Here is a 13,160-nt window from a genome sequence, read left to right as displayed (position 1 = left end):
CCCGTTTTCTGGGGTGATGATGGTGGGGGAACTTCCGCAAGTCTCTCTATCCCGGGGGGCGGGGATGCTTTCGGTTCTGCCGGGATTCCCACAGGTAGCGCGGGGAGAACCCGGGAGGTCTTGGTGGCGACCCCCATCACCCACTGGGACCCCTCCTCTCCCTTCTTCCCTTGGACGCAGCTGGCTCCCAGCCCGCCTGTCCGTGGCTTTTGGGGTCCTGGGGACGAGAGGAAGGGCTCTCCTTGGGGACACCTCCTCTACCGGGGGAGGAGCGCCCCTAAACTCCCGGAGGGAATTAGACTCCTGGGAATGCCCTGGGGGAAACCCCGAATGGTGAGTAGCCAGGGGCACCGTCCCCGGCTGGCCGCGATTGGTCCTCGAAGATCCCGCCCCTTTCCTGGGCGGGGCACAGGCTGGGCCGGGGAGTTACTGGACGCGGCGCACGAGGACCCGTGCCCGCGGTCGGCGTCTGGCCTCGCCATGGTCCGGCTACCTCTGCAGTGCGTGCTGTGGGGCTGCATCTGGACCTCCGTAAGTAGTCCGCGCCCCACCCGACGGGCTTCAGGTTTTAGGGTGCAGAATGGGAGGGAAGGAGAAGCAAGACCTCGGGGAAGAGGCCCCTGATCTAGGGGCGGGGAGTGCGACCCGAGGGAGTGTGACCCCAGGGAGCAGGAGGGAGTGGGGGAGCGGGCCAGGTACCCCGATCGGGGCTGAAGGAGAGGTGGGCAGCCCCTCGCCTCCGGGGTGGGGCTCCGGGGTGGCCCGCCGAAGGCGCCGAGGGGGGCACTGCCCGCACAAACGCGCCTAGACTGCGTGGAAGGGTTGGGGCGGAGGGAGCCCCGGCTTTCATCCGATCCAAGGGCTGGGTCCGGCTTGCCTCCGGGGCCGGCCGCGGGAACTGGAGGGGTTCCAGAGGGCGGGAGAGGAGGCCGGCCAAGGGAAGGGGCGGGTTTCCTGTCCCTTCCCTGCCTTTTCCCACTGTGGACAGAGGCCAGCCCTAGTGGTTATCACTTCCTTGCCAGTTGGGGCTGCTTTCTTCCAGGGCATCTGGCGGAAACAAGGGTTGGTGCAGAGGACCAGGTACCTTTGGAGGAGGCAAGGTGTTTTTACGCCGCCCCCTTATCCCGGAGAGACAACCTAGAAGGGTCTATGTATGCCTCTACCTCTTGAATCTGAGATGACCTAGGGGACCCCTGGGGAGATAAACAGTTCCTGGGACCCAAGAGGGTGAGAGGACCAGCAGGGGATTCTCCAGGCACCAGAAGGGCTAGACCCAACCAAGCCCATCTCCGGGGTTTTCAGAAGCTCACACTTGGTTCACTTTTGGTTTAAAATGTATTTTTGTAGTTCCTCATTCTGGAGCCTGGGAATTCCCCGAGTACCTGGCCCTCTCATCCCAGCCCCTCTGGCTGCCCCCTACTTTCAGGGACTCTTAGATTCTGCAGTGAGGTCTGGACAGGAATGACCCAGCAGCAGGGGAAGACGTTGTGAGGGGGAAGCTGCTTTGGTCCCAAGGTTTCATTTTCAATCTAAACAATGGCTCTTAGGGAGCAGGGAGGTCAGGAGGGTGGAACTGGAGAGGGTGGGCAGGGCGCAGGAAGAGCAGGGGTGGTCAAGGCTTCTCAAGAGCAGTACGCTCCCTGACCCTTCATTTGGCCTCCAGGTAGGGGCTGGACAATAGCAGGGGCTATTCATCAAGGTCTTCCTGTGTATGGAGCTCCCAGAAAGATGCTAAGTGTATTCTCCACCTGACTTTTCTCAACTCCCCATTATACAAATTGTGCAAATTGAAGTTCGGAAAGGGGAATTGTCTTGCCAAAAGTCTCATAGGCACATACCGGTAGAACCTGCATATGAATTTTTGTTTGAAGGTGGCATCAAGGAGTTTCATTGCTCAGGGAGCGTGGTAGGAAGGTCTGTGTTCACTGGTGGGGGCTTCTGGTTGGGAGTGGTAGCCTTTTCCATTTCCTTCCCAATTTTGGATAAGACACATATTTTTGAAAGTAGTTTTCTCAGCAACCCAAGTTGAGTGCAGCTGCTGATCAGATAGATCCTGGACAGACAGTGAGCCAGGGTACTGGGCATCCAAGCAGATGGTGGGTAAAAGTGCCGTTTAAGGAGCACCTACTATGGGCTAGGCACGACGCTATGTACACGTGTTCTTTCTCATCTTCACAGCCCAACCTGCACAGCAGGTGTCATTACTCCCATCTTGAAAGCCAGGAAAGGGAGGCTAAGAGAACCAAAATAACTAGTATGTATTATAAAATCCACAGCCTAAAGCTGTCTGATTCTCAAACCTATCCTCTTTTCCCTGCCTGTTCCCAAAGTGTGGGATGGTTTTAGGGAGCACATGGATATAGAACTAAATATAGACTCTTTATAGTTCTTTTAAAAATCCCCCCCCCACCACCACCAGGAAGAAGTCTCTGAAGCTGAAATATAGTAATGCCTCTCGGAGGCTTGCTAATCCTCCTTCTTAACTAAAACCAAGAGCAATCCTAGGACAGAGGGCCTTTAGCTAGTAAAGCAACCACCTGGGGTTTAATAGCATTGTTTTATTTCTGTCAAATTTATTTTTAGGGTTTCCTTTTATTTATGAGAAGTGATACTGGTTCTCTGACGGCAATGACATGAGGTTTGCATTCAAAAGAACTATATTTAAATTAGTAAGAAGCAATGAGTATCATGGGTGGTGCATGGTAGAAACGGTGCAGGTAAAACACAGCCGGTGGAGAGAAGGTATATTGCAACCTGTGGGTTCTGCCCCTGTGGGATCCTGGGCGCAAGTGACCCAGGTCTCTCTGGTGATCCACTTCGCCATCTGTAAAATGAAAGAATCGGAGTCTGTTCTTCCAGCTTTGCAATCCTAGCGTCTTGTGAGGGAGGGGTGAGGTGAGCGAAATGCAGAGTTGGGGGGAGAAACCCTGCAGGTCTTGGAGGTGGGAAGGATGCGAGGAGGCTAGGGACTCTGTAGCCCACCCAGGACTGGGGTCCTCTGAAGCCCGCCAACCTCAGGACTCCCTGGGAGGTATGGGAGTCCTCCCACCTGTTGAGTCTTTGGGAGGAGGAAAGACTCAGGAGTCAAGCAGGTCTGTTCAGTTGTTTCCAGAGCTGTTGCTTTGTAAAAGGCCAGAATGATTCTCTGGGTACTTTGAAACTCAGATCAGTTGACCGTTTAGTTAAAGACAAACACCCAGTACTATGCAGGCTTCCTTTTCTGTTTTGGATTTCCATATTGTCAGGAGTCTCCCTGAGAACTCCCTGGGCCTTTCAAACATGGCGGCAGGCAAATTGCCAGTGGGTGGCTAGAACTCCCCGGGCCTTTCAGATAAGGAGCCCCTAATGCAACATGGCGGCAGGCAAGTTGCCAGCGGGCAGATAACAAGTTATTTTGAAAATTTTCTAATTGGTCTTCCAATTCCCATCTTCCGTGATCGTGGACAGCTCGTGCCCCCCATGAATTTTATGCACGTGCGTGCACCCTAGGTGATGACCTGACCTTTACTATGATTGGCCCCAGGAGCTTCCTGGTTTAAGATAACTGACTCTCACTTTCTATATAAGCTAGAGCCAGCTTGCAGTAAAGTGCTTCATCTTTGTCACTGCTATCTCTGTGTGCATTTTAATCTGCGACGACGAACCTTGGCCTTTCACATATCAGGGTTAGCTTCTGTCTGGGCTGATTTTTAACCCTCCTGCCAAGGAGGTGACAGCAGAAACTTGAAGATGATTTTGTTTTTAGGTCTACCCAGAGCCACCCACTGAATGCAGAGAAAACCAGTATCTCCTAAACAATCAGTGCTGTAATAAGTGCCGACCAGGTGAGACGCCACCCTCAGTCCGTCCGACTGTGGGATGCCTCTTGGTTTCGTGGCAGATGCAGAGCCCATGTACTAACGCTAAACTGGCCTCTGAAGCAACCGTGTCCCTCCCCGGCCCTGCCGTCGGAATGTCCTGGTTGCCTGGTAAACCTCGGCCGACTCCAACCTGGGGTCCTCTCTCTTCCATCTCTCCACCAGAAGGGTCACCTTTAAGCCCCCACCTGCAAGCCCGGCCCGATCCTGTTGAGATCAGGGTCCCGCGGGCCATCACTGCCCCATTGCCTGCTGTCTTCCAGGAGAGAAGCTGGTGAACGACTGCGCCCAGCTCACCGACACCCAGTGCCTGCCTTGCAGTAAGGGCGAGTTTTCGGACACCTGGAACAGAGACAGACGCTGTCACGAGCACAGATACTGCGACCCCAGTGCGTGGGCTCGGGGGAGGGGACACGTGGGAACCCGGCGGGTGTTTCTGACAAGGCAGCCACTTTGGTTCTAGTAGCCAGGGCCTGTTCTGATTGGTTGGAGTCAGGGTGGTCCCGGGTGGTCATTGCTGACTGCGCTGGGAAGAGGGTTAAGAACACTGAGGTGAGGAGTGGGACTCCCACCTGGCGGGGCAGGTTCCCACCTCCCTGCCCACTGTGCTCAGATCTCGGGCTCCGAGTCGAGAGAGAGGGCAGCACAGAAACAGACACCCTCTGCGCCTGCGAGGAAGGCCGGCACTGCACCAGTGGCGCCTGCGAGAGCTGTGCCCTACACACCTTGTGTGGCCCTGGGTTTGGAGTCAAGCAGCTTGGTAAGTGGTCTGTGTGGGACGGCTCTGGAGGTAGGGGAGAGGAGCTGGGGGCCAGATGGCAGGAGGTGGGCAGTGGACCCAGCTCCAGAGGCGGGGGAAAGGGAGACTTCAACTAGATGGGTTTCCGCTGCAGTGAGCAGGGACTTCTGCCAGCTGCCTCCTGCCGTGGGTATGTGCCCGGGAGGCAGCAGGGCCAATCTGGGCTGCACTGTCAGGGGCAGCTCTCTACTGGCTCCCCTGAGAGCCAGACAGGTAGTCCGCGGTGATGTTTCATGTCCCCTCCCCACCCGCTCTCAGGTACAGGGACTTCTGATACCATCTGTGAACCCTGCCCAGTCGGCTTCTTCTCCAATGTGTCATCTGCTTTTGAAAAGTGTCACCCCTGGACAAGGTATTAAGGACTCACCCCGAGGGGAGCCCAGGCCCTGCCTCCGTCTCTCCAGCCGCCGTCCTTCTGTCCCGGCTCCCCACCTCCTCGGTGTTATGAAACCGCCCCGTGCGGCCCCACGGCCAGCCCCGGGGGCTTCCAGGGTTTTCTTGTCTTGCTCTCTTCGAGTGACAGGCGCTCTTGGCCTCTTCATCTCCTTGAAGTGCCCTTCTTGGGGAGTGGGGACACCTCCTTCGGTGCCCCCTTCTGCCCCCTCCTTTTCCTGCTCCTTCAGTGCTCTCCCTGCCGTGTTCTGGGCTCTCTGACCACTCGGCCACCTTTCCTGGGCCATCTCTTGGGATCCTCAACTCCCATCTCCCTCGGATGGTCGCCAAGCAACGTCCCCTGTTTGGATCTATCCCCTGGGTCCCAGACCGTCCTGTCCAACGGCTGGGTGTTCGCTTCTCGGCAGTGACTCACCGGCTTCTCCAACTCTGTCCAGATGGCCCCGCCGCCCGCTCCCCTCCCCTGGGGGAGAGGGTCCGCTGCGTGTGGCTCTGGATAGTTGCCCCTGGCGACTCCCTCCTTACCTCCAGCTCCAAATTTGGCCCCCAGGTCCTGTCCCTCTGGCCCGGTTCTCCCTGCTCTCTCCCGAGCCATCACTTTAGTTTGAGCCTCGTCACTGTCATCTGCTGATACCTTCGCGTCCACTGGTCCCCCGCTCGTGTCTCCTCTTCCGCTGCTTCTCTTTCTCTTTTATTCATTTTTTATTTATTTACTTATTTTTCAGGGCTGGGGACTGAACTTGCCTCCCACAGGCCGGGCAGTGCTCCACCACTGAGCCCTGTCCCCCCCTGGCTCCCCCCACTTGCTAAAGTGGACTCCCAGTTCCTCTGGGTCATGCTGTTCCCCACTTCAGGGTTCTTGGTGGCTCTCCTGCCTGCGACAGGAAACACAGACTCTTCCGCACCACATTTACGTGGCCTTTCCTGACCTCCTGTCCCTGCCAGGCTGCATCGTGCCGTCTGTAGTCCCCCCGAGGACACGATTTATTCTGTTGGCTTAGACTCTTCTGCCTGGAATACACTTAAACACACGCAGCATTAATTTTTTACAACTAATTTTAAAAAATGGGTAACACGGGCTCATGGGACAGACAGTACCAAGGGGCCCACGGTGATAATCCTCCCCCCAGCCTCCCAGTTCTCCCCGGAGGCAGCCTCTGTGTCTTGAGGGTCCTTCCAGAGATCCTGTGCATGAACAAGTAAATAAGCACACACTCCCTGTCTCTCCTTTTCTTTATTTTTGTTTGTGGGGCTGGGGATGGAACCCAGGGCCTCACACAGGCTAGGCAGGTGCCCTACCGCTGAGCCACACCCCAGCCCCCCTTTTATTTTTTGTGGCCCACCACGTATGCCCTGCTTCCTGCCTGCCGTTCCCGGTGGACTGCAACTCCTTAAATGGAGAGACGGGGCCTTTCCCAGCCCCAGCCCCCAGCCCCTGTGCCTGGAGTGTGCCTGCTGTGGGGCAGGCTCCCTTGGTCTTTCCTGGTAAGTCCTGCTGCTGTCCTGGAGCTCCTGCGCAGGTCGAGTGATGCACCTGCAGCTCACCCCTCCGAGCCTTGTCCTCCCCTGAGAAATGGAATGACCTTCCTCTGACAAAGCCTGAGAGTGTGTAGGCGCTGCAGCGCTCCTCCCGCACGACCAGAGGACGCGCTCTGTCCTGAGCTGCTCTCTTTCTCCTGCCTTCAGCGGATTTTCCTTTGCAATGTCCTTTCCTGTCCATCGGTCCCCTCTCCTGCTGGGACTCCCTGGGACCAGGTCTCATCTCATATCGAGGCTCTCGCCATGCCTCCTGGCTGGCCACTCTTTTGCCATCCCTCCTCTGAGCTGCTGGTCAGCTGCGGCTCACTCAGTGGGTTATGTGTTGGATGCTGCATCCAGTCACACCCTCATGCCTGGCTGTCAGCTCTGTCTTCCTGTGGCTCCCCAGCGCCACCCCACGTGCCAGCTGCCTGGTCTCCCCCCTCGGCCCTGTCTGCTTGGCTGGAATGCACTGCGGCTCCAGACTTCCCATCCTCAGGTCCTCTCAGATCTCCTCCTACAGGGAAGCCTTTCTGCAAACCTTTCTTAAGCCACAGCATCTCAGCCAGGCGCAGATTTGCTCCCTGTGGGACCTGGGCCGTGTCTGGACACCTTTCTGTCACCACTGGGGAGGGGGAGCTACTCGTATCCAGTGGGTAGAGCCCAAGGATGCTGCTAAACGTCTTACCATGCTCAGGACCGCCCCCCCATACGCACCCGGGATTATCCAGCCAGGAGGTCACTGGTGCCAAGGCTGAGAAACCCTTCCTTAAACTCAGCTCAGCATCTCTCCCCTGCAGCCATTGTGGATGCCGCCTCTGGGTGCCCACTTTATCAGTATTCCAGGGCTGGCGCTCATTATTGACTCCACTGTTCACCACTCCTTCAAGACATGCGGGCGTCTTTCCTTTGCCCCTGTGAGGTGCATAAGAACAGTCTGTGTCCTTCCCAGGATAAGCCGGATGGGCTGTTGGGGGAGTGTGAGCTCTGTGAGCCTGCACTTGACTGCCCTCCGCTGGGGTTGGATGCTGATGGCTGGGAGACTTACCATCTCTCTCTCTCTCTCTCTCTCTCTCTCTCTCTCTCTCTCTGTGTGTGTCTGCGTGCCCATATGTGTGTGCACATGTGTCTGCACAGCTGTGAGACCAAAGACCTGGTGGAGCGCCAGCCAGGGACCAACGTGACTGATGCTATCTGTGGTGAGTCCTGGAGTGGGCCCTGGCAGCTGTGGGGACTGAAGGGGCGGCTGAGGCCCGAGACACCAGCAGGGAGGAAGGGGGGGACAAAGGGAGAGGAGGAGGCACTTTGGGGGTGTGGTATCCCAGCTCTGCCCTTTATTGTGGGAGCCTGGGCAAGTTGCTTCCCCTCTCTGAGCCTCAGTTTCTTCATCTGTAAAATGGGACAACAAGTGCACCTCTCTCAGTAGGTCGGTGTAGGTGCCTGGCCTGGGTTCTTGCACTATGGAGGTGCTCCGTGAATGTGATTCTGCCACCCCTTACTTCATCTCCTGGCACACAGTGACATTGTCCCCTGTTGGCCTCGGTTTTGATTTAAGAATGAGAAGGTTGGCTTACAGCACAGATCACCAATTCAGATAACTACAGGGACTGGGCAGGTCATGTTAGTGAGGGTCGGAGGTCAGGGGTGAGAAAAGCACACCGTCTTTGCTTTTTCTCGACTTCCTCTTGGCAGGGCTGGGAGTAGAATGGGGTGATGCGGCACTTGGCCTGAGCCAAGTGTTCAAGAGAGTGCCATCAATGCCGTAACCAAGATAAAGCGTTTTGATGCAATAATTTTTTTATTAGTTTTTTTTAGTTGTTGATGGACCTTTATTTAATTTTTTTTATTTATATGTGGTGCTGAGAATCGAACCCAGGGCCTTAATGTGTGAGGCAAGTGCTCTTCTGCTGAGCTATAGCTCCAACTCCTTGTCACAATATTATAAAAACCAAAATGAATCCAAAAAATTTGTGATAAATAAAATAACAAAATTTTAAATAAAGGCAGGATCTGACCCTGCATTTGCAAGACCCCGCCTTCCTCACATTACCCTACGCTTGGCCCTGGTTCCAATAAAACTTTATTTAAAAAACAGGTGGCTGTACTGTGGGCCGTTGTTTGCTCTCTTGGTGTCCACCGATGACTTGAAAATTGTGGCATCAAACCAGTACTTATCTTGATCCCTGAGTCGGCCGGTGTACCTGTAAATTTTGTCTGATTCCTTCTCTGTATCAGAGCTCCTGCCTCTTGGTCTTTCATTTGCCACTTAAAATAGAGGCTGAGGAACAAGAAACACTTGATTTCCCTCTTGCCTTTTCTATAAGAAGAACAACGGTCTAGACATGAATGACGCTGGATCTCCGCGATGGGCAGGGGGTAGGGTGCCAGGAAGCCGGAGAGCCCGCTGCTATACAGTTCCAACTGATGCTGTCAGATGGGGACACTGGCTCACGGGGCCCTGATCTCCCCATTTTGTAGGAGGCCAGATATCCAGGCTTTTAATATGGAATGTCCTCAGTAAAGAATGTTGGCCAATATCTTAAAGCATATTTAGGGTGATGAGATAAAAACAATGTGCTCATCACCCTAAAGACACCTGCCAGCCACGTTTCCTCAAGGGACCCGTGTTTGAGACCTCTGATGTCACGAGTTCAGACAGTGGAGGGTTTGGGTGCGGCCCTGGGCCTGGGGGCGGGGGAGCTGTGCGGGGAGCCTGCTGAAGTCTGGTTGCTCTAGGTTTCCAGAGTCGGACGAGAGCCCTGGTGGTGATCCCCATCGTAGGGGTCCTCCTGCTGGCCATCTTCCTGGTGTCACTCTACATCCGTGAGTCCCCAGGTGGGTGGAGGGGCCGAGGGAGGAGGTGTCGCGTCCCTGGTGGCTTGGTCTGGCCTCCCGGCTCACACCCTTCTCTCTCTCCTCTAGGGAAAGTGCTCAAGAAGCCCAAGGACAAGGTAGGTCACCCCGGGACAGAATTTGGGCAAGAAAGATTTTGTTGCCTGTGGGGCAGGAAAACCTGCTCAGGGTCTGTCATTGCGGTCAGTGGGGGGCAGAACAGGCTCCCCGACCCCCGCCATGTTCCAGCCTTGCTTCCTCAGTCCACTTACTCAGTCCCAGCCTGTCACCTCCAGAGCTGACCTCCTCATGGAACCTGGCACCACTGGCCAAATCCTGCACCCCTTGCCGGGCGCTCACCCCAGGGGAACCACGCCTTGGGATCTTGGAGCTGGGCCTGATGTGGTAGCTCCTTGAATCCACTGGCTCTTGCTCTGGAAGCTTCTTGGTACCCTCAGTGTGGCCACCAGGGGGCAGGAGACACCCAAGGAATCAGCCCTGACCCCTGGGAAAGGGGAAAGGGCTTGGGGAGAGCCTCTGCTTCCCGGGGACAGGCTGCGGGGTGACTTCACACCTTCCTTCCCAGGCCGTCCATTTTCCTAAGGCTCAGGGGCAAGATCCTGTGGAGATTATTTTTCTGGATGATGTTGCTCCATCTCCTGCGGCTCCAGTGCAGGAGACCTTACATGGCTGCCAGCCGGTCACCCAGGAGGACGGCAAGGAGAGCCGCGTGGCCGTGCAGGAGAGGCAGTGAGGCTGCGCCTGCTTGGGACGCGGCTGCACAGGTCCAGGACACCTGGCCGAGAGCTGGGAGCTGCTGCAGTGGTGACAGCGTGGGGCCAAGGGGATGACGCCGACCGGGCACAGCCCCCTCGGCCTCCACCTCTGCACTCAGAGGAGCCCACGGTGCCCTCAGAGACTCCCGCCGCACACCTGGGCTCCTCCAGTTGCACAACTTGCTTTGCTTTTGGAGATGGAGGGAAAACTCTGGGGGCCCAAGGGGAGACGGTGACACCCATCAAGCCTCCAGCCCAGCGGAGCAGCCTGGCACCCAGAGACGTGTCGTGTGGCTTCCACGCGCCCAGGAGGCTTATACACGTGTGTCCATTGCGGCTTTTTTTTTGTACGTGGTTGTGAACGACTGGAGACCACTTCCCTGTCCATCAGCAGGGACTGGTAAATAAAATGGTACTGTATTTATACAACAGGGTCTCCAAAACACGGCCCAATGAAAAGACAAAAGAGGTTGTGGGAGGATAGACACAAAGATCTTTTCAGTGGACACACCTGTAACAACAGGATACGCAACAGAGTACAGCCATGCAGACACTGCACCTACTGTGTGTGCAACAGACAGCATCAAGATCCAGGAGGATACTGGGAGTCTCTGCATAGATACAGTATGCATCATATCTGTAGGTAGAACAAGGGTTCTGGAAGGAAACCCAGAAACCCAAACTCACAGACCTGGTCATGTTTGCGCTGGGGAAGGTTTGGCTCTCCCCTGATGCCTCATTTTTTTTTTTTTTTCCCAAAAGGAGAATGAATTCACATAATGCTTATGTAATTAAAAAACCCATCAAACATGTAAAAAGAAAAACGGGGGTGGACATGCCGGGTGACAGGAGCTGTTTAATTTGCTGCCAGGCTCACAGAATGAGGGCATTTTCAGAGGATAAGTAAGAACATCCCCAGGCTGCTGCCCCTCCAGGGTAGGTTCCGAGTGTGCTTGTGTTTGGCATCCAAGTTTGCAAGACGTTCTTCCCATTTGATTCATGGTCCCAAACAAAACAACAAAACAAAAGCCTTTGGAGGCCAGGAGGGTCTGCCTCCCTCCTCTTTCAGAGATGGAAACAGAGGCCCAGAGAGGTGCAGTCATTTGCCTGTGGACACACAGGGAGCTCAGACCCTACCCCCTGTTGGTCCAGAGCTTCCCCCAGCTCTGCCTGCTCTCTGCAGCTACCTCTGTAGCTCCTTCCAGGGAGGTCCTGGTCTCCCATCACAGGAGCTGCTGTCTCCAGGTCAGATGGTGCCCCTTCCTCCCCAGCAGTATCTCAGGATAAAAATAAACCTTCCTGCTCTCTTTTCCTGCTGTGCCAACTGAGGGGGAGCCTAGCCAGGAGGAGCAGCAGATGGAATGGGAGCAGAGGGGAGGGGGGATGGTGGGGACAAGAAAAGTGGAGTGTAGAGCAGAGGGCTGGGCAGAGCCTGGCTGTCTCCTAGTGGGGGCGAACCGGGGCCCTCTTCCTTCCCCAGTAAGAAACGGCTTTGGATTGCTCCCATGTGTCCTTTTGGCTCACATGTTCTGATGGGGGTTGGGATGGAGAGGGCTTGTCCCCAGGGAGGCTCTGAGGGCAGGTGGGAGCCAGGAGAGGGGCACCTGGCTGGGCAGCCTTCCTAGAAGAGCCTCAAGAGCCATTTGGAGGCACCAGGTGGAGGGAGAGTCTTGGTTTGGAAAGCAGAGCTCAGTGGCAGAGTGGACGCAGGGGGGCTTGGTCCTGATCTTCATCGCCCGCCCAGGGCCCAAATGCTAGTGGCCTCACTTCTGTGTGGTGGTGTGGCCACCAGAAACAGACTCCTGCCTGCCACCTATGTGCACGAGATCTTGGGTGAGTCCCCTTCACTTTCTGGGTTCCTTGTCTGGGAACTGGTGGTGACACTTGTAGCTGCTGGGGCCTCTGACGTCCCCTCCTAGGCCAGAGGTTCTCCACAGTACCAGAAGCACCTGTAAGGCTTGGGAAGCCAGGGACACCGGTGATGAGGAATTTGCGTTTCTGACAATTTCCCAGGGGTTACTGCTGCCGTTGGTCCAGGCTCACCCTTTGAGAGCCACCGCCCTGGGCCTTCACAATGCTGTATACATGGCCGGGTTCCTACTGCCGGCACCTGGGACCCTGCTCTTGAAGACGGCTTGGTGTGACGTAGGCCGGGCAGGCTGTAGCCGGGAGAGTTAATGACCTGGTGGACACACGCAGCCAGTCAGGGTTCAGAGGTGAAGGGTAAACACCCACATTCCTTCCCTCAGAAGGGACAAACCTGAGGTGTGTCCTGCACAGCTTCCGGGGCTCTCTAGGGGGATGGGGTTGCAGGTACCCACAGTAGGCGCCCTGCTGGTCCCTTCCTGGTGTCCCTTCCCCACTCCACCACTGTTCCCTGGGTTCAGTTTCCCAGCACACTGCCTGTGCCCGACCCTCGTCTTTTGTGGGGGAAGTCGGTGTGTCTTGGTGTCTCGACAAAGGGAAGAAGTTATCCTTGGCAGCTCCTGCAAATTCTGGTTCTAATTCTAATGGAACTTGGTCAGGAGTTTTCTGTGCAGCCTCTGGAAAATGACTCTCTGGTCTGGACATCTCCCCCAGATGTGTCATGAAGGGCTGGTTGGTTCCCTACGGGTTCTGCCAGTTCTGAACGGTGGAGAGGACCAACCCCCCAGGAGCCGGGTCGGTCCTGGCCGCAGATGCGGGGAGGGCTGTGAGGCACGCATCAGCCGGCAGGTGGCGCCAAGGTAACGTCCGAAGGCCTGGCGTCGCTGGCGGCCGGAGCGCAGGTGGCTGCGCTGACGCAGGCTCCGCCCACGCCCCGGTGCGGGGGCTGGGGTCCTGCCTCGGTGCCCGGGGGCTGGGGTCCTGCCTCCGTCGGCGGAGCCGCTCTTCCGTCCACCCCCCAGGGCTCATCCTGTCCGTGAACTCCTTTCTTTCACAGACGTGGACGAGGTCCCTAGTGTGTTCCTCCTCCTAGGTCAGGACCCCGGCACTGCGACAGGA

The 13,160-nt window shown here is 56.3% G+C and overlaps 1 protein-coding gene across 2 annotated transcripts; it reads left to right on the top strand.

The window, feature by feature from the left end:
- Positions 1–426: 426 nt before the first annotated feature.
- Positions 427–11,334, top strand: Cd40 (CD40 molecule). 2 transcript variants are annotated; one of them, XM_076849195.1, is made up of 9 exons: positions 427–531; positions 3,746–3,824; positions 4,121–4,246; positions 4,471–4,617; positions 4,915–5,008; positions 7,705–7,766; positions 9,304–9,390; positions 9,490–9,518; positions 9,986–11,334. In XM_076849195.1, exons 1-9 carry the CDS (start codon positions 481–483, stop codon positions 10,151–10,153), a joined length of 843 nt encoding a protein of 280 aa, XP_076705310.1. In that variant the 5' UTR covers positions 427–480; the 3' UTR covers positions 10,154–11,334. The 2 variants fall into 2 exon arrangements, with proteins under 2 accessions (XP_076705310.1, XP_076705309.1); XM_076849194.1 differs by having other exon boundaries at positions 9,304–9,402.
- The last annotated feature ends 1,826 nt before the right edge of the window (positions 11,335–13,160 follow it).

This window comes from Callospermophilus lateralis, chromosome 3 (genome assembly GCF_048772815.1).
Source record: "Callospermophilus lateralis isolate mCalLat2 chromosome 3, mCalLat2.hap1, whole genome shotgun sequence".
Lineage (NCBI taxonomy): Eukaryota > Metazoa > Chordata > Mammalia > Rodentia > Sciuridae > Callospermophilus > Callospermophilus lateralis.
This window is presented reverse-complemented; position numbering and strand designations above follow the sequence as displayed.

Bases quoted from the DNA above. Each gene is read 5' to 3' on its own strand.
- Cd40 (XM_076849194.1), top strand. From the start codon at position 481: ATGGTCCGGCTACCTCTGCAGTGCGTGCTGTGGGGCTGCATCTGGACC. The intron at 532-3,745 runs GTAAGTAGTCCG...TTTTGTTTTTAG, and splicing joins GGGGCTGCATCTGGACCTCC to GTCTACCCAGAGCCACCCAC. The intron at 9,403-9,489 runs GTGGGTGGAGGG...TCTCTCCTCTAG, and splicing joins CTACATCCGTGAGTCCCCAG to GGAAAGTGCTCAAGAAGCCC.